This window comes from Meriones unguiculatus, chromosome 3 (genome assembly GCF_030254825.1).
Source record: "Meriones unguiculatus strain TT.TT164.6M chromosome 3, Bangor_MerUng_6.1, whole genome shotgun sequence".
In the NCBI taxonomy this organism is placed as follows: Eukaryota; Metazoa; Chordata; class Mammalia; order Rodentia; family Muridae; genus Meriones; species Meriones unguiculatus.
The window spans coordinates 179,409,962-179,436,903 of record NC_083351.1 but is presented as its reverse complement, the minus strand read 5'-3'; the positions used below and the strand labels follow the sequence as shown (position 1 = coordinate 179,436,903).

The following is a 26,942-nucleotide window of genomic DNA, read 5'->3' as shown; positions in this document are numbered from 1 at the left end:
TTGATTAGATTTGCTTCCTGGTTTTATACTCTTCATTTTCCCTCCTTAAGCCATAGTGTGAGGACAGAAACCACTCTATTGAGTGTGACCTGTGGCAGACACTATTCTGGGGGCTTTGAGTACATCATGTCATTTAATCCTCACAGCAACTAATGAGGTAGCAAAATTAAGCTCTTTTTCTAAAAGGTGCTGAGGTTTTGAGATTCACCGAGGTCTTCCTTCTGTTATTAGACTTTGAGTTCAGTCTTCTCTGAGGCTTAAAGCTGAATATACTGGAGAGTAGTTACTGCTATTGTTCACTTATAGTCTTAAGTTGGTCGTTGTTTGCTGAATTTAAAGGTCTCTGTACGTGTTTTGTCTGTTTTATAATCTGGTGCTGAAATGAATAATTTAAAATGAAAACTTTAAAAAATGAAAACTTCTCACTTTTGAATACTTTTTCTTCCAAGTAAACCAATTTCTATTTCTTCTCTTCCTCCTCCTCCTTCTTCCGTCTTTATTCTTCCTTCTTCTTTCTTCATTTTTCAAGACAAGGTTTCCCTGTGTAGCCCTGGCTGTCTTAGAACTTGCTCTGTAGACCAGGCTGGCCTAGAAACTCACGGACATACTCCTACCTCTGCCTCCTTTGAGTGCTGGCACGAAAAGTGTGCACCACTACTGCCTGGCTAAGTATTACTCTTTCTTTTTAGTTTAAAAAAATTCCTTTTATTTTTTATCCTGATTATAAAGGTAAAGGTTTAAGAGTCAGGAACAGACTTGAGGGGTGCTGGGTAGGTAGCTTTGGTAAGAGTGTTTACCTAACATGCATGGAGCCGTGGTTGAGTCTCTGCAGTCCATGACCAAGACCTGCTGGTGCATGCCTGGAATCCTGCACTCAGGAGGTGAAGGCAAGGGGGATCAAGGTGTTCCAAGTCATCCTTGGCTACATAGTTTGTTTGAGACTCTGTCCCCCCCCCAAAAAAAATCCCCAATACAAAAACAATAAACAATCAAAACCTCCCAAAAGAATGCTCAGTGATAGAGTGCCTAGTAGGTGGGCTTGGGGCCCTGAGGTCAATCCATAGCACCTCACGGAAACAATGTAACAAACTGTCTCCAGTTCTGCCTCCTGTCTTGCTCATGCTCGCTCTCTCTCTGTCTTTCTGTCTCTCAATCTCTGTGTGTGTGTGTGTGAGAGAGAACAGTTTTAGATAATACATTTTACTTGTCACATTATAGTCTTTGAGGATTAAAAAAAAAATCCGGCCTTATAATGTTTGTATAAAATTTAATTATATATTTAATTATATGTAAAAATTTTATATGTATAAAATTTAAAGCCTGGCGTGGTGGCACATGTCTTTAATCCCAGCGCTCAGGAGGCAGAAGCAGGCGGATTGCTGTGAGTTCCAGGCCAGCCCGGTCTACAAAGTGAGTCTAGAACAGCCAAGGCTACGCAGAGAAACCCTGTCTCGAAAGATAAAACAAATTATATGTAATGTTTTAATTGTCATATTGATGAGAATTTATCATTTTCAGTTTTTATACATTTTTCGTTACGTGTTGTTCCATAACCACCCCACACCCCATTGCAGTTTATGTTAATAACTCCTTTTCAAATTGTATCTCTTTTTATAAGTTGGGTAGGGAGTGAGTTAGGTTGAGCAGGAAGGAGAGGTAGGCTTTTTTTGTGATCAGTTACACTTTTTATTGGCATTCTTATTTTTCAAAAACTTTTATTTAATAATTGCATATTTTATCACTCCTTATTCATATCTTATATAACTGGTGTTTAAAGTGAAGATAAAGTTTTGCTTTTCAGATGTATTTGTCCCAGAATGATTTGTAGTGAAACTCATAGCTTTTTCACATTTCAGGAAGCTCTTAAACTCTTTATTGTGCTTCATTGAGCTTGATTAGTTTAAACTACTGTTGGATTGAGTTGCGCTTGGATTGACTAGAATGGGTTTGAAATCATGTTCTCTGTTTTTAGTATTTTAAAATAGAGGACAAGAATGTACATGTTAACAATAGAATAAGGCTCTGGAATGTGTGTTGTTCAGATGCTTTTTTTCTCACAAACATCCACAAGCACTTTGTCCTGAGTATCACCTTTTGTCTGGAGGACACAGATGGAGACGTTAAGTCCTTATCAGTCTAGGAAGGTGTGTGACCTCAGCAGGGAGACTCTTAGTCATCGTTTTGTCGGCAGAGACTTGTCTTGGAAGACTGCCTTCATCATGTGTTGTGTATTTTGATATCTTAAGCCTTGCCTCAGTTTCTTCATCTAAAAATGTCTTAATGATTCCTACCTCATAGATTGTGAGGGTTAGATGAACTCTTGAAAGGTTGTGACTTAGTGTGGTGTCCAGCACAGTAGACCCAAGCAGGAGCTTCTGCTGTTACTTTCACCCGTGGCTTATGACCATGTCGATATGTTGAACAGTGACTTTAGTGCATGTTCTTTGTTTCCCTGACCATGCTTTTTCTCTCCCTTCACTTATCTACAGTGCAAATTGGGCATAGTGAAATTTATAGAAGCTGAACAGGTGCCTGAACTGGAAGCTGTTCTCCACCTGGTGATTGCTTCTAGTGACACACGCCACAGTGTGGCAACAGCGGCAGACCTGGAATTGAAGAGCAAGCAGAGGTAAGAACTTGTTAAGATTTCAGAATAGAAAGGCTGCGTTCTTAAAGCTTTGTGGCGTTTTATGGGTACATACTTAGTTTGTAACTAAATAAAGTTGACCAAAGAGTAAAATTTTGTATCAAAGAAAAAAAATTATTTGAAAATGCATTTCAAAGCTGATGTAGGTTTGGAATACCATCATAAGAAATGAAACTTTTGGCTAGGCAAATAAACTGAAAGTTAATGTTAAAAGTGTTAGACCTAAGAATTAATTAAGATTTGATTCTTTTTCTGACTTAAGCCAGTTAACATCACTTTAAAAATGAATGTGTTATGTATTGTGGATATTATAGTAAAAAACAGATTTTTGAAAAGAATTGATAAGTAAAATTTTAATTTACATTGAAAAGAGGTACAAGTAATAGATAGATAAATATTCTGTGTGTGAAATAAAAATCAATGGAAAATGAACAGTGAGCTACCAGTTTGTGCCTATGGTTAAATATAGATATAACTGTTGGTAAATTCATAAGTTTCTCTAGAAGTGCTGTATCTTAAGCCCTCTTTGAGTAGTGAATCATAAAAAAAAATTTTATATAACAAATCTGGGAGTTTTACCTCTAACATCATTCAAAAGAAGAAAAATATATTTAGAAATGTTATCAATTTAGTCATATATCATGTCTCAGATACTGAAAAACAAAAATTCATTGAATTTCCACAATAGTGATAAATTACTTGATAGACTATTGTGTATCATTTAAAATTATAAAAATTATGTAGCAACATATAAGCTATTCCTCAAGTAATAATAGATAAAGTAGAATAAAAAATATTATTCTAATTATAAAATTTGAAATGATATGCACATAGGTTGTAGAATAACCCAAAAATGAATCTACTTGGTTCAAAACTAAAGTCAGGCCAGACAGAAGTGGGTCACGCTGCTCTTCCTCAGCTGAATACCTCAGGCCGTAAGTCAGCACGTGGGAGCAGGAGCAGGAAGCTCGTGTGTTCAAAGTTAACTTTTGCTACATGGTGAGATCCTGCATATATATTTAGAATTGTAATCAGGAGTAATTTTAGCAATTGATTTATTTTGAGATGGTCTTGTTAGCCTGTCTTTAGGCTCCCCACCCTTGTGCCTCTGCCTGCTGAGGATTGCAGGTGTGTGTTGCCATGTCCAGAAGGCTGACTACAAATATTTTGTTAAAATAATGTTCCAAGGCAGAAGAATATAGAAAATGACATAAAACTTTGTAAATGTTGCATGTATTTACTTTCTCTAAGAAGACCAATGCGAGGAGGTATAATGCAATAAGGAGGTTAACTATAGTGGGGCTCTGTTTGTTCCATTGAAATGTTTGGGTAACGGTGGTGGCTGGGAGTAGCTTGCCACTCAGCAGCATAGGAGGTGGCGCATAGCGGGGCTTCTTAAACTTTTTCTTATGATCCTTTCTGTTTGAGAATTTTTATATGTGACTGTGGGTAGACAGTGTGTGAAGTAGATGTGCTGTGGGGACTGGCACAGTGCAGTTCAGTGCCAAATCTGCACGTTGAACATTTAGAACCAGCTGCTGCAGGGAAGCTGCATGATGCAGCGTACGTCAGCCGTGTGGATTCATTGCATTTGATTTGGAATATAGTTTTGGTTGTTCCATGTTTAGAAGCTTTACTACTCAAAATTTGTTATGACCCCATGTTTAGTGATGTGACCCCATGTGGGAGTCTTGACCCACAGTTGAAGAAGAGGGGCATAGAGGAGGGTGTTAGCCAGGAGCTTATATTTGCTCATGTCTTTTACTGATTGAATTTGAGAGCCAGGCTTACTCTTGCATGACTAGAGTAAGGAAATTGAACTACATGTTTTTTTCTAACATTCTTTGAAGTCTCAATTTTTTTTCTTATTGCTTAATAACATAGAGTATTTCTAGTATCCATTCAAGAGAATTAGTTTTGGAGTGTTGAAAGAATTCTTCCTTCAAAACTTTTTATTAAGTTTGAACTGGCCTCATTCTTCTCTCTCTCTCTCTTTTTTTTCCTTTATGGCAGGTTTCTCTGTGTAGCCTTGGCTGTCCTGAATTCTTTTTGTAGACCAGGCTGTCCTTGAACTCACAGATATCCTCCTGCCTCTGCCTACCCAAGTGTTGGGAGTAAAGGCGTGCACCACCATGCCCGGAATTGGCCTCACTCTTGATATCATATTGTAGATTTGGTTGTTGGAAGCATAGATGTAATCTTTAGTATGTGAATTAAATTTGCTTTGAGGATAAAAAATGCAGATACCATAAAATCACATTAAGATTACAAAATTCTATAGGGAGAACACATAGGTAAGCATTTTGTGAAGGAGAAGCTCACAGTGCCTCTGCAGGTATTTCTTCTTTGTGGCTGTGCGCTCAGGCTGTTAGTCTGGGGGAGGTACACCAAAGCCAGTGTTTATCATACTGAAAAGACAGAGCTTTGCATGCAGTCTCACACACCTTTAACCCCCGCACTCAGGAGGCAGAGGATCTCCAGGAGTTCAAGGCCAGCCTGGTCTACAGAATGAGTTCCTGGACAGCCAGGGCTACACAGAGTGACCTCTCTCAAAAACACAAAACAAAACAAACAAAAAATGTAGTCAGAAAACTAAACCTTAAAAAAGGTTGGTAAAGCAAAATAAAAGGAACAGTAAAAAAAAAAAAAAAAATTCCTCACTGGTTAAATTTCCTTTTCAGGCATTTATTTGGTTTTCTTAAACTATTTGTTTGGTTGAACTTTTCTAAGCCTGAAGTTTCATAAAAGGGAAATAGTGGTATAACTTTAGGATGAGTTAGCATCAAACAGCTGAGAAAAGATGTAGGTGAATAGTATTTAAAATTGAAATGTAGAATGCCTTTAAAAATGGTGGGATTTTTGGGTAACCAAAGAAGAGGCAGATTGATAAGGCTGTAAAAGCAGATGAGCAACGTAACAAAGTGTTTTTATACAAATACAGCATAAATTGAAAGCAAAAACCAGTGTTAAAAGTCAGAAAGACGATAGCATGAGAGAAATATAGCAGTAAAGTGAAATGGACAATTTTATTATTAGTGGACTTACAAAATGAGTGAATGAGGCCCACTGTGGTGGTGATGGGTGGTGGGCTATTTATTTTTTTATCCAGTCACTCTATCCCAACTCACCTTTTTTTTTTTTCCTAGAGTTCAAATAGAGATGCATCTCTGTGACAAATGGCATTGTGACTTCTCAGATTTAGATATTGAAGCTGTTTGGCTAGATAAGGAGCTGCATGATACCAGGAATCAAATAACAATATTGGAGAAATAGAGTAGGTTCTAAGTTTCTTAGGAGTATTTGAACCATAAAACTATTTTGTTTATTGCTAAACAGAAGCATCAACTAGTGGCCGAGAGCTTCTGAGCCAAGGGCAGCCGTGTGTCTGCTGAGCTCCATGCTGCTCTTCTGGCAACCTGTATAGAGGAACTTTGTCCGCTTTTGTTTTCTCCCACATGTGGTGCCAAGTTGGGCCATTGGCTATAGTGATTTTTTGAGTTAAGATGAAGAAATGGAATGAGTTAATCTGTAGTTTTTAAAGCTAAGTTTGACAGTAGACCCTTTCATTTCTTCTCTTCCACAGTATCAGTTGTCCATTCTGTTTGTGTGTTTCTGACAGTTTTCCTTGACAAGTATTGGGGTTATTTTTTTTAACCATTGAAATGCGGACAAAATAATTTTAACCATCTTTATTAACCTTCCGTAGCTTAATTGACTGGAATAATTCTGCCATCATTAATAAGATGTACAAGGTGTACCTTGGGGATATACCACTGAAGACAAAAGAAGTAAGTTGCTTTGATTTAGTCTCACATCAGGAGAAAAAGCATTGTGTTGACATGAGCTGTATTTGTTTTTCCCTACTTGGTTTGCAAGCTGAATCTATGTCTTATGAATGACTAGTTTTAAGCCATGTTTGTCTATGTGAATTAAACTCTTAAAAGGTGAGTTTAATAGATTTGGTGTTTTCAGTGTAGATGCATAAATCATGATGATACATTATCTAGATGGGGTATCCACAAACTTTCCCTGCTATTATTTTGGCCTCTGCAGACATTGTGGCCTCTAAGGCTATAACTGCTGTTTCTGTAACGTGAAAGTAGCAGTAGTGTAGCTGAATGGGAATGGCTATACCTCAGTAAAATCGGGGACGCGATATTTGAGCATCATACAGTTTCCATCTGACACAAAATATTATTCTGTTGATTTTTTTTCTGTTTAAAAATATAAAAGCAATTTTTTTTAAACTCAAAAATGATGGTCATGTGAGCTTTATGAGGTGTAGTTTACTACTTTCTGGTTTAGAATCTAGAACAAGAAGTGGTTTCTGTAGCCTTAAAGTAAGATCATTGCTTAATAAATTCTTCTCAGATAGCTCAGGGGTTAAGAGCACTGGCTGCTCTTCCAGAGGTCCTGAGTTCAATTCCCAGCAACCACATGGTGGCTCACAACCATCTTTAATGAGACCTGGTGCCCTCTTCTGGCCTGCAGGTCTGTATGCAGACAGAATACTGTATACTGACTGACTGACTGAATGAATGAATGAATGAATGAATGAATAAAACTAAAAAAAAAAAATTCTCCTCACCATGTTTCAAACTATTCCAAATGCCAATCCAAACACACAGTATGATTTGTGTATTTGGTTGCTCTCTTTTACAATCATAAGTAGGAGTTAATAGCTCTGGTTAGATTAAATTGCTACCTCAGAAAGAACAATGAATTGAGACCCTTGGATTGTGTGAGGAAGAGAAATTTAGCTAATCTATCTCTCTCTCCCTCATGTTCTTTGTGTAGAAAATGAAAGGGTTGGATAGTTCAGTGTTTTGTTTTTCAGAGTATAGTCTGTTGACCTCTTTGAAGTCACAAAGAACTTTTCAGGGTATCTGTAGAGGCAAGAGATTATTTGCCAGTTTTTTGTTTTTTTAAAGTTGATATTTGCGTAGATGTCATACGATTAATGGTGGGTATATATTGTGTGGGGTCATAATCACAGATCAAAGTAAAGCCATGTCACATACTTATGGAGGAAGAAGGAGAAGGAAAGAGGGGGAAAAGTAGAAGAGGGGAGAGGGAGAGGAAGAGACAAAGAGAGGAGGAAGAGTCAGAGAGAGAGGAGAGTGGAGGTAAGATGATTAAAGACTGTCTTGATGAAGCATTAGAAATTATTTTGCTTGAAAAATAGGTAAGTAAACTATGGTTATTGTGACTGGTATTTTGATAGACCTTTTCTCTAAAAAGAAAATGAGAACACATCCATGAAAACTGAAGTGATTTTTCTTTTTTTCCTTTTGGAATGATAAAAGTTGAACTTTCAAGGAAAAAATAGAATTGTGGGAAATTTGAATTCATTGACTCAGTAACATAGCAATTTCTGTTAATTTCTTAATATTTCCTGAAGAGATTGCTGTTGAAAGGAAGATTTTAAAAAATGTTTATTGAAGGTATTTTATCTTGAAACATTTGTTTAACTCAGAAAGACAATAATTTCCAGATGGCCGATGGTGTTACAAAAGCATACAATCTAAGAACCCCATCCAAACTATAAGACAGAGTAGAATTTTATTTAACAGCACCTGTAGGAGCTCACCAAATTGGCCTAAACTCCAAATTACAACTAAATTTAAGAAACCATTATTTATTAAGTTTTGATGTAGAATTAGAGATCTACAATTTTTAAAAAAGGTAAAAATCATCCCTACTTTCTGACTATGTGTCTGTTTAAACTGGGTTTTTTATTCCCTCAAACAAAAGAGCTGTCACAGCAATTTGAATGCAGATTATGGAAAAATCCAGCTGTATTCTGGTAAGGTAGATGCTGAAGATACGTCCAAAAAATATAAAATGACTCTTTTCCTCAGTGTAATTTTTAAAAAGTGTCTTTTAAAAGAAAAATTACTATATTTATTGATGTTTCTGACTTCTCAGTTTTATATTTAATGTCACAGTTGCTAGTAGGTGATACCGATAAAAGTAAGAACTTTTGGAATCTTCAGTAATTAAAACACATTTTTATATTTATTTATGTGTGAGTATTTTGCCTGCATGTTTGTGTGCTTGTCATGTACATGTGTGCTCTTCTCAGAGGCCAGAAGGCAGCCCTGGATCCCCTGACACGGGAGTTATGGATAGTTGTGAGCCACCATTTGGGTTCTGGAAATCAAGCTCAGGTCCTCTGCAAAAGCAACAAATGTTTTTTAACTACTAGGTCTTCTCTCCAACACCTAGAAATCTTCAGTAACTTTAAAGAGTAAAAAGCCACAAATAATTTTAAAGTGCTGTTATAATCAAACATATTTTTCCCAGGGAGCAGTTCTAAAGCCAGAGCTGAAAAGAGACCCAGTCAGTACCAGAGTGAAGTTAAAGATTGTTCCTCATCTCCTGCGTTCTAGACAGGCTGCTGAAACGTTCCCAGCTAACATTCAGGTAATTTGCATTGTCCAAAGGGGAAAAATGTTTTGAGTAAATGGGTTTACTTACTGAAAAATGGAATTAATGGATATTCAGAAAATAGGATGATGTATAGAACAAGACTTAACAATTTTATTTCTATCTTAAGTGTAATTAGAGAAATTATTTAGTAAAAATGTATTATAAAATATATATTGGTTATGGTTTTCATTTACTTTGAGTATATGGTGGTAACTTCATTCAAAGTAGTGTTTGTCGTTTGCCCATGGCCATAAGAAACCAAAGTACCTAAGGCAGTGGTGCTGTGCGCTTTTAATTCCAGCACTTGGGAAGAAGAGGCAGGCAGATCTCTATGAGTTCGAGGCCAGCCTCAACTACAGAGCCAATTCTAGGTCAGCCAGGGCTACATAGTTAGACCCTGTCCTGAAAAAACAATCTTCCTGAAAACAAACAAAAACAACAACAAACCAAAACCCCAAACAAACTAGTGTTGTTGTGATTTTTTGAGTCTGTGTATATGTGTATCTTTTCTCCAAAAATATTACCATCATAAATAGTTACATAAACGAAAAGTCAGGCAGTGGGCAGTTCTCACTTTGTCTTCACAAAGTCTTCACCTTCTGTGCTTAAAGATGATATTAACTCACATTGTTGCTTCTTAATTTAGTGACTGCAGAAGTCTTCCTCCTTCTCTCCTGGCCTGTAGTCCTCTGAGTTGACACCAAACTATCTTTGCACTGGAAAATTATTATCCGTGTTGTTGAAGGGTACTAAATTCTTCACAACAGATTTTATCTTTAATCAAGTCATGACTACCTTAGCCCTCAAGGCAAATAATTTGGTAATCTAATTTATTTATATTATTTCTTTCATGTTTAAAATTGTGGTAATGTGTTCTTGACATTTAATATACAATCGACTAGCTTATTTCACTCAGTACAGTGTCATTGAGATCTATCTGCTGTAGCATGCACGTGTCAGGATTTCATTCTTTTCTAAGTCTGAATGTCCCATCTATTTGGATCTTTGGCATACTTTACATTTTAGCTTTCAAGAATAATGCCACCTTGAACATGAATGTTCCAGTATTTCTTTGAAATCTTGTTTTCAGTTTTTTAAAACAATATTTATTTATTTTATTTATATGGGTGCTTTATCTTTATGTACACCTGCATGTCAGAAAAGGGCTCAGATCTCATTATAGATGGTTGTGAGCTACCATGTGGTTGCTGGGAATTGAACTCCAGACCTTTGGAAGAGCAGACAGTGCTCTTAACCTCTGAGCCATCTCTTTAGCACCCTTGTTTTTAGTTTTTTAATGAATCGATTCTATTCTAGAATTGTTGGATTGCATGGTAATTTTCAGTTTGTGAAGAGCTGCCACACAAATTTTGAAGTTTTTATTGTTTGTCTGTATCCTGGATATTAGTCCCTTAATTAGATTCGTGTCTTGTAATTTTTTTCTACACTATCAGTTTCCATTATTTACTTTAAAATTATTCATTTTTTAGTATATATTTTTTTATTTATTATGTAGTATTTCATACATTGTGTTTTGATCATATTCATTCCTCCTATTCTTCCCAGAGTCACAACTTTGCTTCCCTACCCTCTTAACTTTATATTCTTTAAAAAAACAAACAAACAAAAAACCAAAAACAAAAACCCTTCAAGACCAGTTTGTGCTGCCCCAGTATTCTTGGAAGTGTAGGTGTGGTTTCCACTAGAGAGTAGGTGACTTTCCCAGGAGCTGTGCTCTTAAACTGTCCCCCTACCCAGCAGCTGGTAATGCTCATACCTCTACATCTAGGAGTGGCGCTGTGTGCCCAGCTCCCTTCCCCCCTGCTGGGATTTGCTCTTCTCTTTTAGGCCAGCGTAGGGTTTATGTATGCTGTTACAACAACGAGTTCATATGTGCAGCTGCCGTGCTATATGACGAAGTTAATATTTTCTTGTAGTCATCTACCACCCACCTCTTATATCCTTTGCACTTCTTCCAAAGTGATCCCTGAGCCCAGTGAGGAGGAGTGTGATATAAATGCTGCCTTTATTCTGCAGTCTCTTATTCTTCACACCTTGGCAAGTTGCGTGCCACTGATAATCAGTATCTACTGCGAAGAGTAATTTTTCAAATGAGGATCAAGATAGGCATTGTTCAGTATGTGTGAGGAGAAGTTATTAGGAGTCAGTTTAATACTATATCCATTTGGCGTATATCTTAGGGTTTTTATTGCTGATGAACCACCAATTTGGAGAGGAAAGGGTTTATTTGGCTTACATTTCCATATTGTAGTCCCATCATTGAAGGAAGACAGGACAGGAACTCAAACAGGCAGGAATCTGGAGGCAGGAGCTGATAAGGAGACTATAGAGGAATGCTTCCTACTGGCTTGCTGCTTATGGCTTGCTCCGTGTCCTTCTAGAATCCAGCACCACCAGCCCAAGGGTAGCACCACCCACAGTGGGCTTGGCCTTCCCACATCAATCACTAATTCAGAAAATCTTCTATAGGCTGGTCAACAGTCCATAAAGAGATTTCCTCCTCTCAGATGACTATAGTTTGTGTCAAGTTTATGTAAATATACCCAGCACAGCATAATAATAGTAGTAGTTTCCCCTCTAGAGCCCGTTACTTGTCTAGCCCTGAATTTTTAGCTTGGTAATGGTGCAGTAGGGGTTTCATCTCATGGAGGGGCCTTAAGAAAGTGGTTAGTTACTCCCATGTTTGTGCCGCTGTTATAGTAGTGGGCATGGCTTGTCACACCAGTCATTTTTGTAGCTTGTATGAGTCATAGCTAGATATGATTCATGATTACATTATTTTTCTAGTAGCTTATGCAGCACCTTTCCACACTATGAAAGCTTTCTGGTATGGATAAAGCTTGCAGGTCTCTATAGGCTTGATTTTTGCCCTTATGACTCAGGGATGTGATGTCTTCAGCAGTAGGGTCTTACTGTCAAGTTCTGGGGGGCTTTGCCAAGAGCAGTTGCTCTCAAGAGCAGTGACAGTAGCCTGTAAATGTTAGGTTGTATGGGGCCTCTTTTGCTAATCTAATGGAAGCAATTTCTCTATTGAGAGCCTTTCTCAGGTACGTCAAGTTTATAGCTAAGATTAGCCATTCTACTATGTGGTAGTTTGAATGAGGATGGCCCTGTTGGCTCATATATATTCAAATGCTTGGTGTATAATTTGGTGGAACTGTTCTGGGAAGGATAAGAAGTACTGTCTTGTTGGAGCAGGTATGTTAATGGAGTGGGCTCTGAGATTTCAAAAGGCCATGCTTAGGCCAAGCCTCTTTTTCTCTCTGCCTCCAACTTATAGCTCTCAGCTACTGCTCTAGCACCACGCCTGTCTATCCGCTTTCATGATCCCTGCACTTCACTGGACTCCATCTCTGAGCAAGCCCACAATTAAATGCTTTCTCTTATAGTTTGTCCTTTCATGGTGTCTCTTGAGAGCAATAGAAAAGGGATCAAGACAAACTAGAGGTATGCTCCTAGCTTGTTTTCTCAATTTTCAATAGTAGAAGACAATCCAAACCCTGGTTTGTTCCATGTACAGTGTTCTTTGTATTGTTCAGGATGTGTTTAACATAAGGAAGTTCACAGAGCTCCTAGCAGTTTTTGCTGTACTGCAGGAGGGTTTTAAAATTACTTGAATCAAGTCAGAAATTCTTTAAAATCATCATCAGGGATTATGAAATCATCAGTTCATTTAAACAGCACTATGTCATGAAGGTACATCTTTAAAATAAGTTGCAGAAAATCTTCCCAACAGAGTGAAGCAGTGTGGGGTTTCTGCCATTCCAGATATATGAGGCAAGCATGGAAAGACTGTATAGCAACAATAAGAAATCTTGAGGCAAAATTTTTAGGGCTTTGCCTAAACCAGGGATACACCCATTCATCAGCTGTACAAGAAAATAGTGGGCTGCCTCCAGGAAGCTCACGTGTTTGCTTCTACCAATCCGGCATGCAGTTACTCCCAGCTCTGGTGTTGTACTTAAGTCACACAGCTACAGGGAAGCTGTGATGTATACTTGAGGCCCATTTCAGGATGTCAGTGATGTGAGCCAAAATTGGGTCTACCTTTGAACTCAGTCAGGTCTTTGTGGCTGGGACAGGTATAATGGCTCCAGAGTTTCATCTGTGAGCTTTGGCCTGTGTATAGGGCTCTTAATTCCTATCATCATGGGCATGGCACTGATCTCCAAGATAGCTTAACCTAGCTTTGGGGCTCTGGATGGAATCCTGCTTCCTGTTCTGCAGCTAGAGGTAATAGGGGTGATGAAGATAGTTTTCAATTGTAGTTCCAATCGATTTAATAGTCCAGGGGTTCTTCCAGTTGTGGGCCTGTTACTGGATTTCAAGATGAAGGCCTAGACTTTGTCTTCTCTGAAGCAAGAAACCTTTCTAAACTCCGTATTTTTGTTTGTAGTTGGAAAATGAGGCTGACAAGTACTTCTATCCTCCCTTTTTCATTGCTTCTCTTCCTCGGCTTGTTTTCTTCATCTTTATCTTCTTCCTCTTCGCCTTCTTTCTCCTTTGTCTTCTTCAAGTTATAATCAAATCAAACACTGTGGGCTCTTACCTTGTTACCTTAGTTATTTTGAGGGCAGTTTTGTGTGTCTGTAAGGTGATTTCTAGAAGATCTTAACTCAGTGGCCATCTGCTTCCTTCATAGATTCCTTTTAGAATGTTAATGTTTCCTTTTATTGCTGGTTGAATGTTTTTATCAAGTAAAGATGAGGAATCTTTTACATCTGTATAAATTGAAATAACTTTTTCTTCTCTGCTGACATGGATTATTATAGCAAAGATTTTGTCTGTGAAACTTACCTTCAAAAGCTAAATCTTTACATTAAAAGATATTGTGCTTGTATATTACATGTAGGCAGGTGCAGGTACCATGTTTAGACATCAGGTGGCACCTGGTGTAATCTGTTACTTGCATCTTTGGACATCAGAGAGCACCTCACTAAACTGTTCCAACTTTATGTGGGTTCCTGGGATTAAGCTTAGGTTGCTAGGCTTGCAAGGCAAGTGCCTTTTTGTGCTGAGCCATCAACAATCTTATTTATAATGGTGTGTAATAATTCTGATGTGTTGTGAAGTTAGCTTACTAAATAGTTGAGTATGTAGTGTTTTCTTTCTCTGTATTGATGTTCATAAAAACATTGGAACATACTTTTCTGGTAATGTCTCTTTGTCTTTTTATTTTCAACATAAAATTTTTCTTGATGATTTGGGAGTTTCATATAATGCACTGTAATCATATTCACTCCCCCCAGTCTTTCCAGGTTTACCCCCTTTTTTGACAGCACTCTCTTCCCTTCTCCCACCCCCCCCAAAAAAAAAAAGAAGAAAAGAAAAAAAAAATACCAAGTCTGGTTTATGTTGCCCATATATTCACTAGAGCATGGTCATCCCCTTCAAGGAAACAGCCCCTCCCCACCCTCACTTTCTCTAGAACATCAGCTGGGAAATGCTCATTCAGGATCCCTATCACTTTTGAACAGTCCTCTTCAGACTTTCTGTCTAGACTCTTTTTGTAGGGGGTAGGTCACAGAAGCCTTCTATGTCTCTCATTCTCAACTGTGAGTCAGAAGTCATCGATACCACTGCAAAAGAAGTTTCCTTGCCCTATACAGTCAGCAGTAACATGTATCATGGACTTCCACGTGGTTTCTGGCCATAGCACAGATCACGAGCCACCATCATGGCCTCAGCAGTAGCACAGGCCATAGATATGAACATGACCTCTGACTGCAGTGCAGACCGCGGATCTCAACATGGCCTCATGCAGTCGCATAGGCCATTCACATCGACACGGCTCCAGGCAGCAGCATGGCCCTTGGACATCAGCATGGTTTCAGACTGCATCGTAGGCCATCGACATCAATATGTCCTTTAGTGGTAACATGGGCCTTAGACACCCCCCAACCTCCGCAGCCTGCCCTCTCAGCACGACCACAGATATCAGCGTGGTCCCAGGTAGCAGCACAGACCACAAGCATTCACATGGACATCAGACATGAACATGTCCTGGGATGGTTCAAGGACCACAGACAAGAGCATGTCCCTCAGATACCATGTAGCATGGACCATAGATACCAACGTGGCCTCCAGGGGCAGCACAGACTCTGGTGTCTTTCAGGGAGTACCAGTCCAGAAAGTGAACTGTTCTCCGTCTCGGATACCCTGTGGTTGGGAGCCAGGGTGAGCATGCACTGAGCAGCATGTTCCAGAGCAAAGCCTTGGAGAGCTCCAGGCTACTACACATTACCTGCCTGCCTTACTTCACAATGCCATGTTCCCTGTCCACTGCAGCCTTTTCTTACACCTGTCATGGCTGTTCCATATCCAATTCTGCCTCTCTCCACCGAAAACACTACATTCCTCTGTATTGTTTGTTGAAGTGCCACTGCAAACTGTAATGTGTTGCACAATATATGTATATGTGTGTATGTATATGTATATTTTCCAAACAGCTTTACATGCAGATACTCATAGCAAAAGTCATTGGTTTGGTTCAAGGTTTCTAGTTGGTGAAACACTGTAAATACTGCACCGTCACAAAGACTTGTCTTGGATATCCTGCTGTTGCTCAGAGTCAGGGTGGCCTTACTGCTAGGCAGGGCAGCTGGAGACAGGATCTGAGTAAGCTCCAGGACACTACCTACCTCCTTGTGCTCGGTGCCAGCTGTCCTGCAGCGCACCGGGCATGGCCTCATGCTTTGAGCCTATGGGCAGCACTGAGGCCGGCATTTTTCTTCTAACAGAGTGAGCAGTGTCTCCATGCTCAAGGCCTGCCTGAGGGTGGGCCATATTTAGCAATAGCAGGTCCTTGTCAGATTCTTCACCATCTTTCCTTCCATTTGTATGCGACTTCTAAAAACAGCTTTCCAGGAGACCTGCCTTCCAGTTGTTCTAGAGATACTGCAGCTCTGCAGGCTCCTCCTTGTAGCAGGTAGTGGTTCGTCTTGGCTTGGGTGTGGGCTGCTGCAACTCCTCCATGGTAGCTGCAGGGCTGAAGGTGAGGGCTTGAGGGTACTTCCCTCCCCTTCCGGCTGTGGCCACCGTGCACTGAGGTCCTAATGGCCCCTGTGGATCATTACTGCGGCCTGGTGTGGGATACTGGGAGCCACACCAGGGGTGCAGAAGAGGCAGTTACTCTCCTCTAGCCCACTGTAGGAGCCACGCAGCCGTCTTAGCTCTGCTCCTCCATGTGTTTTCCTCTTAAGCCTTAGATGCCATGGTGTGTGTATGTGTAAATAAGAGGACAACTTGCTAATTAAAATTTCCTATCAATAGGCTGTGATACAGAAGCAAATTGTTGATTTTACAAGTTTGTAAAAACTTGTATATCTTCCACTAGGGAACAAGGAGGAATTCACAGTTAGCCACAACTCTGCTACCAAATAGAGCTTACTAGCAGGCAAGGTCATTTGGGAGAACCAAGTTTCTTAATTACATGTAGTCATTCAGAACAAATTGTAATAAAACCTTCACAGCAAACGTCGAGACTAAAACATTCTATACATGTGTAGTTGTGCTTCCCTCATTATGTAAATCATGTTGAAAGTACAAAGATCTCTGAGTTTTGTGAAACATTCATCAAATACCAATATTAAACATTAGTATCAATGATATCTCTCCAGGTAGATCTAGTAGTTCATACCTGTAATTTCCAAGTCTGAGGCTAGAGTTTATAGTGTAAGACCTTGTCTGTAAAAGAAAAAAATTACCCCCTACCTTTTTCATTATATATATATATATATATATATATATATATATTCATATGTATGTAAAATACCTGCTAGAAAGATTATTCTTATACCTAAAAAAGCTTATACAATTCTTAAAGTTACTGTTGGTGCTTTAACAGTAAGTTTGGGTTTCTCAGTTAGCACTGAATGTCTGGCTTTATTATTGCTACTTCTACCGGAGATACTTATACTTATTAAGTGGTCGTATTAGACAAGATAGTCATTATCTTACTGAATTAATAATCATGTTAAGGTTGCCAAGGTATCATAGTGTATAAAGGTGCCTGCTGCCAAGCCTGACAATCTGAACTTAATACCTGAAACCCAAAGTGGTGGAAGGAGAAACCTGAATCTTTCAAGGTCTCTTCTGATATTCTACATACATATTATGTAATACCTCCCCAATAAATTAATAGAAAAGATTAAAATATGACAAAAGTATAATCAAGTGCTAGATTATTTTTGGATCTGGTATTTTAAAAATCATTAGTCTTATAATATTGGCAGGACAGTAAAACAAAAGGATTGATTGGGATACTGATGTTTTATGAAAAGAAAAAGATTTATGGCCCACATACGACATGTAATTTTTAGGCACATTTTTCCTGTTCAAAATAGAGGTGGAGTATCATGCCTACTCATAGGTGTTTCAGGGAATAAGATGCTCATCTGAATAGCAGCTTGAAGGACTGTGTGACTAATGGGGAAGAGATTTGCAGAATAAACTGTTTAGTAGAATTATATTCCTGTTGTTAAAAATGGGAATATAAGAAAAAGAGACTACTTAGGGAGATAGGCAGTGAGTTTTGAAAATACTCAAAGCTGGACTTATTTTCAAAACACAGAATTACTGGAAATAATATATAAACTCCATGAGATAGGTGAGTATTTGATCCAACCCTTCTGGATGTATGTACTGTCTTCTGAGTCAGATTGACCAGAGCACTACTTGGGAAATGGTCTCGGAGACTGGTATCTAAGAAGGTCTATGGCAATTTTTCCTGTTTATGGGAACAAGACACCTGAACTTATTGTAATGTTAAGGTGCCACGTACCTTACCCATCAGGGTACATGGGGCCCTTCCCCAGCATGGAGGGTCTTTGCTGATAGGGCAGAGGAGATAAGTTGGTGAGGGGGGGAGGGAGGGAGTCAGGTGATGGTCAGGCAATCAGGCTGCTAACATGGCTGAGACTTCTAGCAATCAGGCTGCTTCTGTGGCTCTGACTTAATAGCAACCAGGTGCTTCTTTATTTATACAGGTGTACCATAACAAAGACAGATGAATGATTATCCAAGCGGTACAGAATGTGTGTTTGAGTTTTCATTACATGTCCAGGGTTACAGGTTCAGTACAATTTAAAAAATACAAACAGGACAGATTTTATTATCATTAACCCTATAATTCCAAGTTAAAGAATCTAAAGGGTGTCTCCTCCAAAGCAAACACATTTAATATATTTGCTATTTGACAGCATTCCAGACAAACAGAAAATACCTCAACTGGTCTTTTCGTGAGTAGCAAGTACTAATACCTAACTTCGTTTTACTGTGTTTCATCATTTACGCTATCAAGTAGAAATAGTTTATTTTAGTCAATCTTAGTACTGAGTTTTATTCTTTCAAGAGTGGACCCCCCATCTTTAAACTGTCTTTTTAGGGATCTCCACGCCTATAATAAACAGAAGCCCTGAATCTATAACCTGTACTGGCCAGTCAGGGTTTGTCAATTGTCTCTGTTTGCCCTGCACCAGTGTACTGTTTGAGTTAGCCCCTCCCCCCATCACTGGAAAAACTTTATTAAACACTTGGATTTACAACCTTTTCTATGGAATTTTTTAATTTATTTATTTGTTACAATTTATTTACTTTGTATCCCAGCTGTAGTGCACTTCCTCATTCTTTCCCAACTCTGCCTTGCCTCCCTCTTCTCCTTCCATGCCCCTCCCCAAGTCCATTGATAGGGGAGGTCCTACTCCCATTTCCTCTGACCCTAGCCTATCAGGTCTCATCAGGACTGGCTGCACTGTCTTCCTCTGTGGCCAGGTAAGGCTGCTCCACCCTCAGGGGGAGGTGATCAAAGAGCCAGCCACTGAGTTCATGTCAGAGACAGCTGAAATGAAGATACCCCAAGAAGATTCCTGAAGTAATGGCCTCCTCTACCTATGTGCTTGTCTGTCCTTCATGATCTCCAGGGCATAAGGAAGACTTCCAAATAGTGTCCAGATAAAGTTAATTTTAGGATTTTCCTTAACAAACTCCGACAAATTTTTCTCAGGAAAAGACATAAATTGAATCATAATGGGAAAAGTCCCCAATAATGCAACACACAGAGACCAAAACCCAAAAGTTACAGATAGAAGGACAGTGATTGTAGCAATCTGCTCAGCTTTGCTGGTACTGAGTCAAGCAACTGTGCTGGCTTCATGATTCTCGACATTTCTAGTGGATATGGCTGTGCCGTTTACAGAAAGGACTGTGATTATAGCAAGCAGCTCAGCCTTGCCAACTGTCAAGCAACTGTGTTGGCTTCATGACTCTGGCTGCTTCCAGTGAATGTGGCTGTGCTGTTATGGCTACTGCATACCAGATTTGGGAAATGAAGCCTTTATCAGTTAGCAGGATGAAATGGACACATAAACACCGAGCCATGTATTGGAGAGGTGCTGCAGTAGATGCCACTGCCCACTAACCAGTGAAGCACAGGGGAGAATGTGCTCAGTGGAAAGAGGTGGGATCTGGACCACTTGAGATGCAGTGGCGTGCTTTAGTGAGGAACAGCGTGTAGAGGTGCCTACCAGGCTTACAGGGAAAAGGGATCTGCTGGGCAGAATCGCAGCATGAGAGACTAGCCAGGAAAACTGTATTTACAGAGCTACAGGCTTTTGTTGGCATACAAGATGTGAGGAAAAAGGATGTTGAGAGATGGAACAAGGCAGGCAAAAAAACTAACCATTCGCCATTTACTGAGAACATAACAAAGAGTACCAGCCTCTATTCTAAACTTCACCCATTATTTTAGTCTTCTCAATATTGTTATGAGGAAGGTGTTATTAAAATTTGTTTAAAATAAAACAATATAAAACAAAAACATTGGGCCAATAACATTGCCCATCAGGTAAAGGTGCTTGCTGTCAACCTGAGTTTGATCCCTGGAACCCACATGGTAAAATGACTTCTAGCGACTTGTCCTTTGACCTTCAATTATGTACTTTTCTGTCTCTGAACATATGACTATCAGCCCTGGCTTGATTTTCTTTTGGTAGTAGTAAATGAAGGTATATTCTCCAAATAATCCTAGCTGAGTATGTATTCTGAAACTGAAAAGACTTGATAAATTCCTAAGTCACTATCATTATTGCATGTACAAATAATGTTGTAGCTTTTAAAACTGGTCATCTAATGTTTTGCATTAGTGTTGAGGAACATGGGATAGTACAGAAGCCTGCTATGGAGTCATGACTGCTGTTTTGAACATGCCAGCTTGTTAGTTGTTAATCGGTGTCTTTGACTTTTTTCATTTTACATAGGTGGTGTATGATGGGCTTTTTGGTACAAATACAAATTCAAAGTTAAGAACATTGTCCTTGCAATTTGTACATCACATTTGTGTAACGTAAGTTTTACTTTATTTTTTTTCAACTAAGTAACTACTCATTTTTTAGTGTTACCAAGTTTTAGGTATTCTTTTATTTTCCCTAAGAAGCAATTATGTTTGTTTATCTTCGAGAGACTCCATTCTTTTAGATTTATTTGTATTGTTTTAAAATTGTATGTCTGTGTGGGCATGTGCATATGTGTGGTATTTCTGCAGCGTCCAGACTCTTTGGAGCTGGAGCCATGAAGTTTGTGAATTGCCATGTAGGTGCTGAGAACAATACTTGCGTTCTCTGACAGAGAAGTACAACTGTTGAGTCATTTTTCTAATCTCTAGAAAGATTCGGTTTTTATCTATTGTTTAACTTCATATGTTACTAATTCTTAAAGTGATCATCTGAAAGGATATCTTGACTTTTTTTTTTTTTTTTAAGCTGTCCAGAAATCAAGATTAAACCACTAGGTCCTATGCTTTTGAATGGTCTCACTAAGCTAATAAATGAATATAAAGAGGTAAGTGACTTGTCTTAAGTTTTACCATTTCATAAAGTATTTAGTGTGGCCCACCTATTGATATAGTGTTTGGCATTGACCTTTGTTTCTTGAGTTGGTGACAATTTCATACACGATTGCCATTTTTTTTTGCCTTTTTAAGAAGTGATTGTTAAAACTGATAGTATCTTTAAAGATGTCATGACTTCTTTAAGCTAGGTGTGAAAGCAAATGCATTTTGTAATACTTGTATGTTCTATGTAAAATTGAAATTAAATTAATTTTATGTTTTATTTCTATATGGGACTGTTTGGGGTTAACTTGTACTGAGAAATAGTGTTAATTTCTAAAAGGGCTCAGATTTTTACTAATGTACAATTTTATCAAAATATACGTACATTCAGCAAATTTTTGGTTCTGTAAAGTAAGTGTTAACGAAGACTTCTTGGATTATCACATTCAATTTCTGCTTTTCTTTGTTACATTTTTTCTTACTGTCTCGTTATATTTCTTGAGAATATGCTAAACAGATAGGTAAAGTATTAAGTCTAGCTAGCATTGAATTTCTCAGGGTTAGTTAAACACAGGTCCATCTTTGCCATATAGGGAGATCAATATCTAAAGTTAGAATTGACTTTGCATCCTCTGTCTGTTCTTTGAGCTACTCAAGTTATTTGTACTCTTGTTTGTCAGAAAGACACACTTTACTTTATTACATTATTCTGAAAATTAAACAAATTAAGGACACTTTAGTTAGATATTGCAGGTGAAACCTATTGATTTGTTGTACACTTTGGAATCTAGCTTTTTTTTTTCTGTTAAATAATGCTTGCCTGGTTGTTAAAGTATAATCTTTTTGTTTATTCATTTTGTTTTTCGAGAACAGTTTCCCTGTGTAATCCTGGCTCTGCTAGAGCTCCTTCTGTAGACCAGGCTGACCTTGATCTCACAGAGATCTGCCTGACTCTGCCTCCTGAGTGCTGGGGTTAAAGCCTTTTTTTTTTTCTTTTAAGGGCAAATACATTTTAGCATTATTTTATAGCATAGATTATAAAATAATCAGATGCTTCACAATGGTTGGTAGGAATAAAAATGTTTTGGGACTTAGGGAGAGAAGCTGTATATTTCAAAATAGGTTTTATGTGGGTCCAGTCTGTGGCCTATGATGGGTATGAATGTAGGGCAACCCAAAATCATAAATTTACTTAAAACAGTGTGTGTGTGTGTGTGTGTGTGTGTGTGTGTGTGTGTGTGTCTGTCTGTGAGATCCGTCCTTCCCCTCCTCCTTACCTCCTTCCTTGCTGTCTCCCCTTCCTCCCTGTTCTTGTAACTCAGTTGCATGGTTGCGGTGCATCATATTGCAGTGTTAGCAAGCTGGACATGCCTGCCCAGTCCAGAAGAACACAGAACCTGATCTTACTTCCCAACGTACGTTCCCAACAGGCGTTTCAGTAGAGTGGATCTGCAGATGTTGGAAGCTGAACTCTAGGATAAATGAACATAATTTATCGGACAGAACGTTTACTGTGTTCTGAGTAATGTTGACTCAGTCTTCATGAAACAGTAAAGCTCTATCTCTATCATGGATGGAGCCCACTAATTTCCACATGACCCTGACCTGATTAATTTGTTACAGTATAAGAAATGAAAAGAAGCAGTTTATTTTATTACATGTGTTTAGAAAATTATAGGTGTGCTAAAACAGTTTTATTGGGAAGGGAAGGTTGTAGTTTGTCAGAGCAGGCGTAAATTTCCCAGTAAGTCCAAGTATATTAAAAAGTAATTTGCTATTGGCAGGATCATGGTATTGAAAATACTATGAAAGTAGTGCCAGATAAGAGAAAAAATTTTCATTTATGACCACTCTATTTTGAGGGTAAGGATGCAAGGTTTTGTTTGTATTCTCTTTTGTTCTGGGTTTGGACATTTTTATTGTTTTGATGGCATTATTACAACAGTAAGACAGTGTGAGTGAAGTAAAACAATGCAGGTTATTGTGGCAAAAGGGCTTGCTGCTTATTCTATTTCTTGCCTGATTATTTATTTGTTTGTTTGTTTGTTTGTTTATTATTTTAAGGACCCTAAGCTACTGTCAATGGCGTATTCAGCTGTTGGAAAACTTTCCAGGTGAGTAAATTTTTTTCTTTCTTTTCCGATTTTTTTTTTCTGTGAGAGATATCTGTTGAAAATGAGAAAAATTTATCTGCTATTAATAATGGATGGAGAATAATTTGCTATGATTCTGAGAGAAAATGTATTTTATGGTAACTGATTAATTTAGAAATGACTTCTTTTTAGAAAAGATATGAATCATTTAAGTTTATATTTGAAAATAAATTACTGTCTTAAATTAAGTCTTGAAGTTAGGTTTTAAACTTAATTGTCAGAACAGGTTATCATTATGGTTCCATAATGGATTGCACAGTAGGAAGTGTTCTTGTTGCTTCTTATCACTAAGCCTTACCATCTCATTTGATATTACTTAGGAACATGAATTAATCTTATTTTCAAAGATACATCTGTTCCCTCTGCTCAATAAGATTTCCTCATTTCAATTCCTTCTGGTGTCGTCATCTTTCACTTCAAACTGGAAGGATAAAAAAAGAAATGAAATGTTTTCTGTGGTACCATGTGTTGCTTTGGCTCCAAACATATATTACTTTTCTCTGATGTGAAGGGTAAGAAGCTTCAGGGTTCAGGAGAAAGTGACCCTAGGTCAGCTTACAGCACAGGGCTGTCACAAACACTGTCCTCTTGTTTATTAGCATGAAGTAGCAAAGCCTCTTACTATAATAGAGTTTCACTTAAATTGCAATTCTGTATCTCTTTCCTTTATGTTAAAATCAGGAATGTTAACTGAGTGCATGGAATATTGTAGAAGGAATACCTGAAAATATGTTAATGAAGGATTATTTATATATATAATTGCAAAATAATCACTTTAAACAATATTTGCCTCCTGGAGAAAATAAGCTAACGATAACTGGCATTGTATTCAGTGTTATGAAAGTGTGAGTTGCGGAATGTTAGTATATAGTTCCTTTTTCTCCCCTTTTTATCCCATGGAACTTTAGGATAATGATATTCTTACTTTCTCTTACAGTCGAATGCCCCATTTGTTCACCAAGGATATAGCTCTTGTGCAACAGCTTTTTGAAGCTCTGTGTAAGGTAGGGAAACATACTGTTAATTACACTGCTGGATGCTTTTTCTGGAAGTCAGCAGGGAGGGAAAAACCATTTCTACTTCTTTATAGGAAGAGCCTGAGACTCGACTTGCTATTCAGGAAGCATTATCTATGATGGTTGGAGCTTATAGTACCTTGGAAGGAGCACAGAGAACTTTAATGGAGGCGCTTGTAGCTTCATATTTAATAAAGGTAGGCCCAACTCATGTGAATGACAATGGCTACTATATACATTTTACTTTAAATTATTTGTTGATAAGTATAAATTGTACGTATTTAATGAATATCATTTTTTAATAAGTGTGTACAACTAAATTCTGTTCAAACCAGAATAAATTAAAAAATCTCTTTCCTGCATTTATTTTTTAATATGCAAAGCTTTGGCTTCTGTAGTCACTCTTTTATACACTGGGACACCAGAACTTATTTTTTTGTCTCTAACTCATTTGTTCCCTGTAGACCCACCTTTCCTGATCTTTCCCTTCCTCTTCTTTATCTGTATCTAGTAACTGTTAAAGTTCTATTTTCATTTTCTGTGAGATCACCTAGTTTTTGTTTTTGTTTTTGAGACAGGGTTTCTCTGTGTAGCCTTGGCTGTCCTGGACTGGCTTTGTAGACCAGGCTGGCCTCAAACTCACAGAGATCCACCTGCCTTTGCCTCCCTGAGTGCTGGGATTATAGACATGTGCCACTATGCAAGGCATATTGTATACTTTTTAGAAGAAAATTTGAATTGCTTTTTTTCTATTGATTATTAAGAGGTAGATTTACTGCTTTACATTTATGGCTTATGATCACTTTTAATTCTTCACAATGAAAATGTGCTTTTGAAGTATGCACAGTGATACTCATAATGCAGTCTCTTAGAGGATCAGAAAGGCATCTGGTGTCTACTGAAATATGAAGAGCAAATTGTACCATTATATATCTTCAGAAGCTTGTTGTGTATAGAGTCAAATGCTTCTGGGGTCTTGTTTATGTAGTTCATGGTCTTATATCATAGGCAAAAGCTATCTGGAAGCTCATTAGACTCGAACACTCACAGAGCTCCCCGAGTGCTTGGATTACAGGCATGTACCACCACTCCCAGCCCATAGAAACAAACCTTAGCTTAAATCGAATAATTTAAACCAGTCTTTAGTATCATTTTTTTCTTCTGTAGCACAGGGAATATAAGTAGCATGAATTCCAGAAGAATAAGGCATGTATTTATTAATTTCTTGCATATTTCACTTAGGATTTGGCTAGAGGAATACGTTAGTAAAAGGTACATAAAAGTAAGCCTTTAGCATCAGTAAATTCCAAAACTGGCCATTTTTATAAATTATTAATCTGAATTAAGTAAATATATTTGCATAGTTGAATTTCTGCTCTGATGTCAAGAACAAATCTGAGAAAGAAAAGAGGAAATTTTATTTTAAAATTATAAAAAGTAAGGTCAGATTCTGTGCCTTGAAAAACTCTGAATTTTACTTGTATGACCAAGAGTTTGAAAGTTGGGGAGACAAAGATAGTGTTGAAAATGTCACGGTGACCATCCAAGTTTGGACTGGAGAGGTGTGTGTGCAGAGAGACTGCTTCTAGCCAGGTTCTCTGTGGGTCTTTGGTTTATTTGCAGGGTCCTTGTGTGTCATAAGTGCTCATTAGGTAATGTGAAAGACTTCCAAGCAGCGTCGAGCTCGTGAACAGGACTAGTGGTGTATAGGTCAATGTAGAGCTTGTATGTAACAGGTGTAGGCCCTGGGTTTCATAGCCAGCGTTTCCTACCTCCCCCCCGCCCCCTACCGCCCATGGGCACCCTTTATGAATGATTCATCTTGATTTTTATTGGTTAATGAATACATTTAGTGATATGGGAAATTTGAATTATGTACAATTAAATTGACTTAAGATTGGATTGAAATGTTTGATAATTGAATTGTTTGGGGGTTGGGTGGATATCTGTTATTTTTGTGTTCACTAGCCTGAAGTTCAAGTTCGGCAAGTTGCGGTGAAGTTTGCCAGCACAGTGTTTCCTTCAGATCATATACCTTCCAGATATTTGCTCCTCCTAGCTGCAGGAGACCCGTAAGTTTAAAAAGGTGGCAACTTGAGTTTGGGTTAATTTCTAAGTGTGTTTTAAAATTACTAAAATTCTTGTTCGTTGCAAAGTTGCTTATGAAATTTAGAAGTAACTTAGTAAGGAATTCAATGTATACCCTTTCAGATGACCTGTATTCATGTAGCTATATATTTATATATTGACTTACATGTATATCTATAGTGTATGACCTAGAGATGATATAGATAGAAAAATTCTTATGAAATAGTCAAATGTAAATAAAGCAAACCTTATAATTGTATAAGTAATATAGTTATATTTAGATATATAATTATATTTAGCAGTCCTCTGTAGGAAAAAGGAGTCATTGATTGCTTAATCTACATATTTTAATTTCTTTTTGTTGATGGAATAATTTTGTCTAATATGCTGAGATTTAAAAATGCATATATACATATATATGTGAATTATATTACTGTAATTCTAATGTGTCTTTAAATGAGGCTAATGTGCTACCCACTGCACTAATGAGGTATCTTTTCTCATCAAGTGAACTTAAGCCATATATATAGTAAAATATGTGTGTATATTAAAACAACTCTTATCAAGCCTGTTATCTGATTTATAGTCAGTGACATCTTAACATGTGTGAAGTACTGTTAATATCTGTCATAATATGTGGTTATTGTATCTAATGGTTTTTTAAAATAACATCATATTTTAAAGTCACGTTTATGATGAAGCTCTAAATTTAAGCTTTCTTTTATCACTTACATATCCTTTCCATAAAATCTTTAGTC

The 26,942-nt window shown here is 37.9% G+C and overlaps 1 protein-coding gene across 4 annotated transcripts in view; it reads left to right on the top strand.

The window, feature by feature from the left end:
• The window catches only part of Ecpas (Ecm29 proteasome adaptor and scaffold), a 116,349-nt gene that overhangs the window by 41,343 nt on the left and 48,064 nt on the right, over nt 1-26,942 (top strand). For all 4 annotated transcript variants that reach the window (XM_021651804.2, XM_021651803.2, XM_021651800.2 and 1 more), the window contains 9 exons: nt 2,490-2,629; nt 6,354-6,435; nt 8,954-9,073; nt 20,356-20,441; nt 20,857-20,935; nt 22,992-23,041; nt 24,018-24,084; nt 24,171-24,293; nt 26,065-26,168. In XM_021651804.2, the coding sequence (XP_021507479.1) occupies nt 2,490-2,629; nt 6,354-6,435; nt 8,954-9,073; nt 20,356-20,441; nt 20,857-20,935; nt 22,992-23,041; nt 24,018-24,084; nt 24,171-24,293; nt 26,065-26,168 (851 nt within the window). The remainder of the gene's footprint in view (nt 1-2,489; nt 2,630-6,353; nt 6,436-8,953; nt 9,074-20,355; nt 20,442-20,856; nt 20,936-22,991; nt 23,042-24,017; nt 24,085-24,170; nt 24,294-26,064; nt 26,169-26,942) is intronic.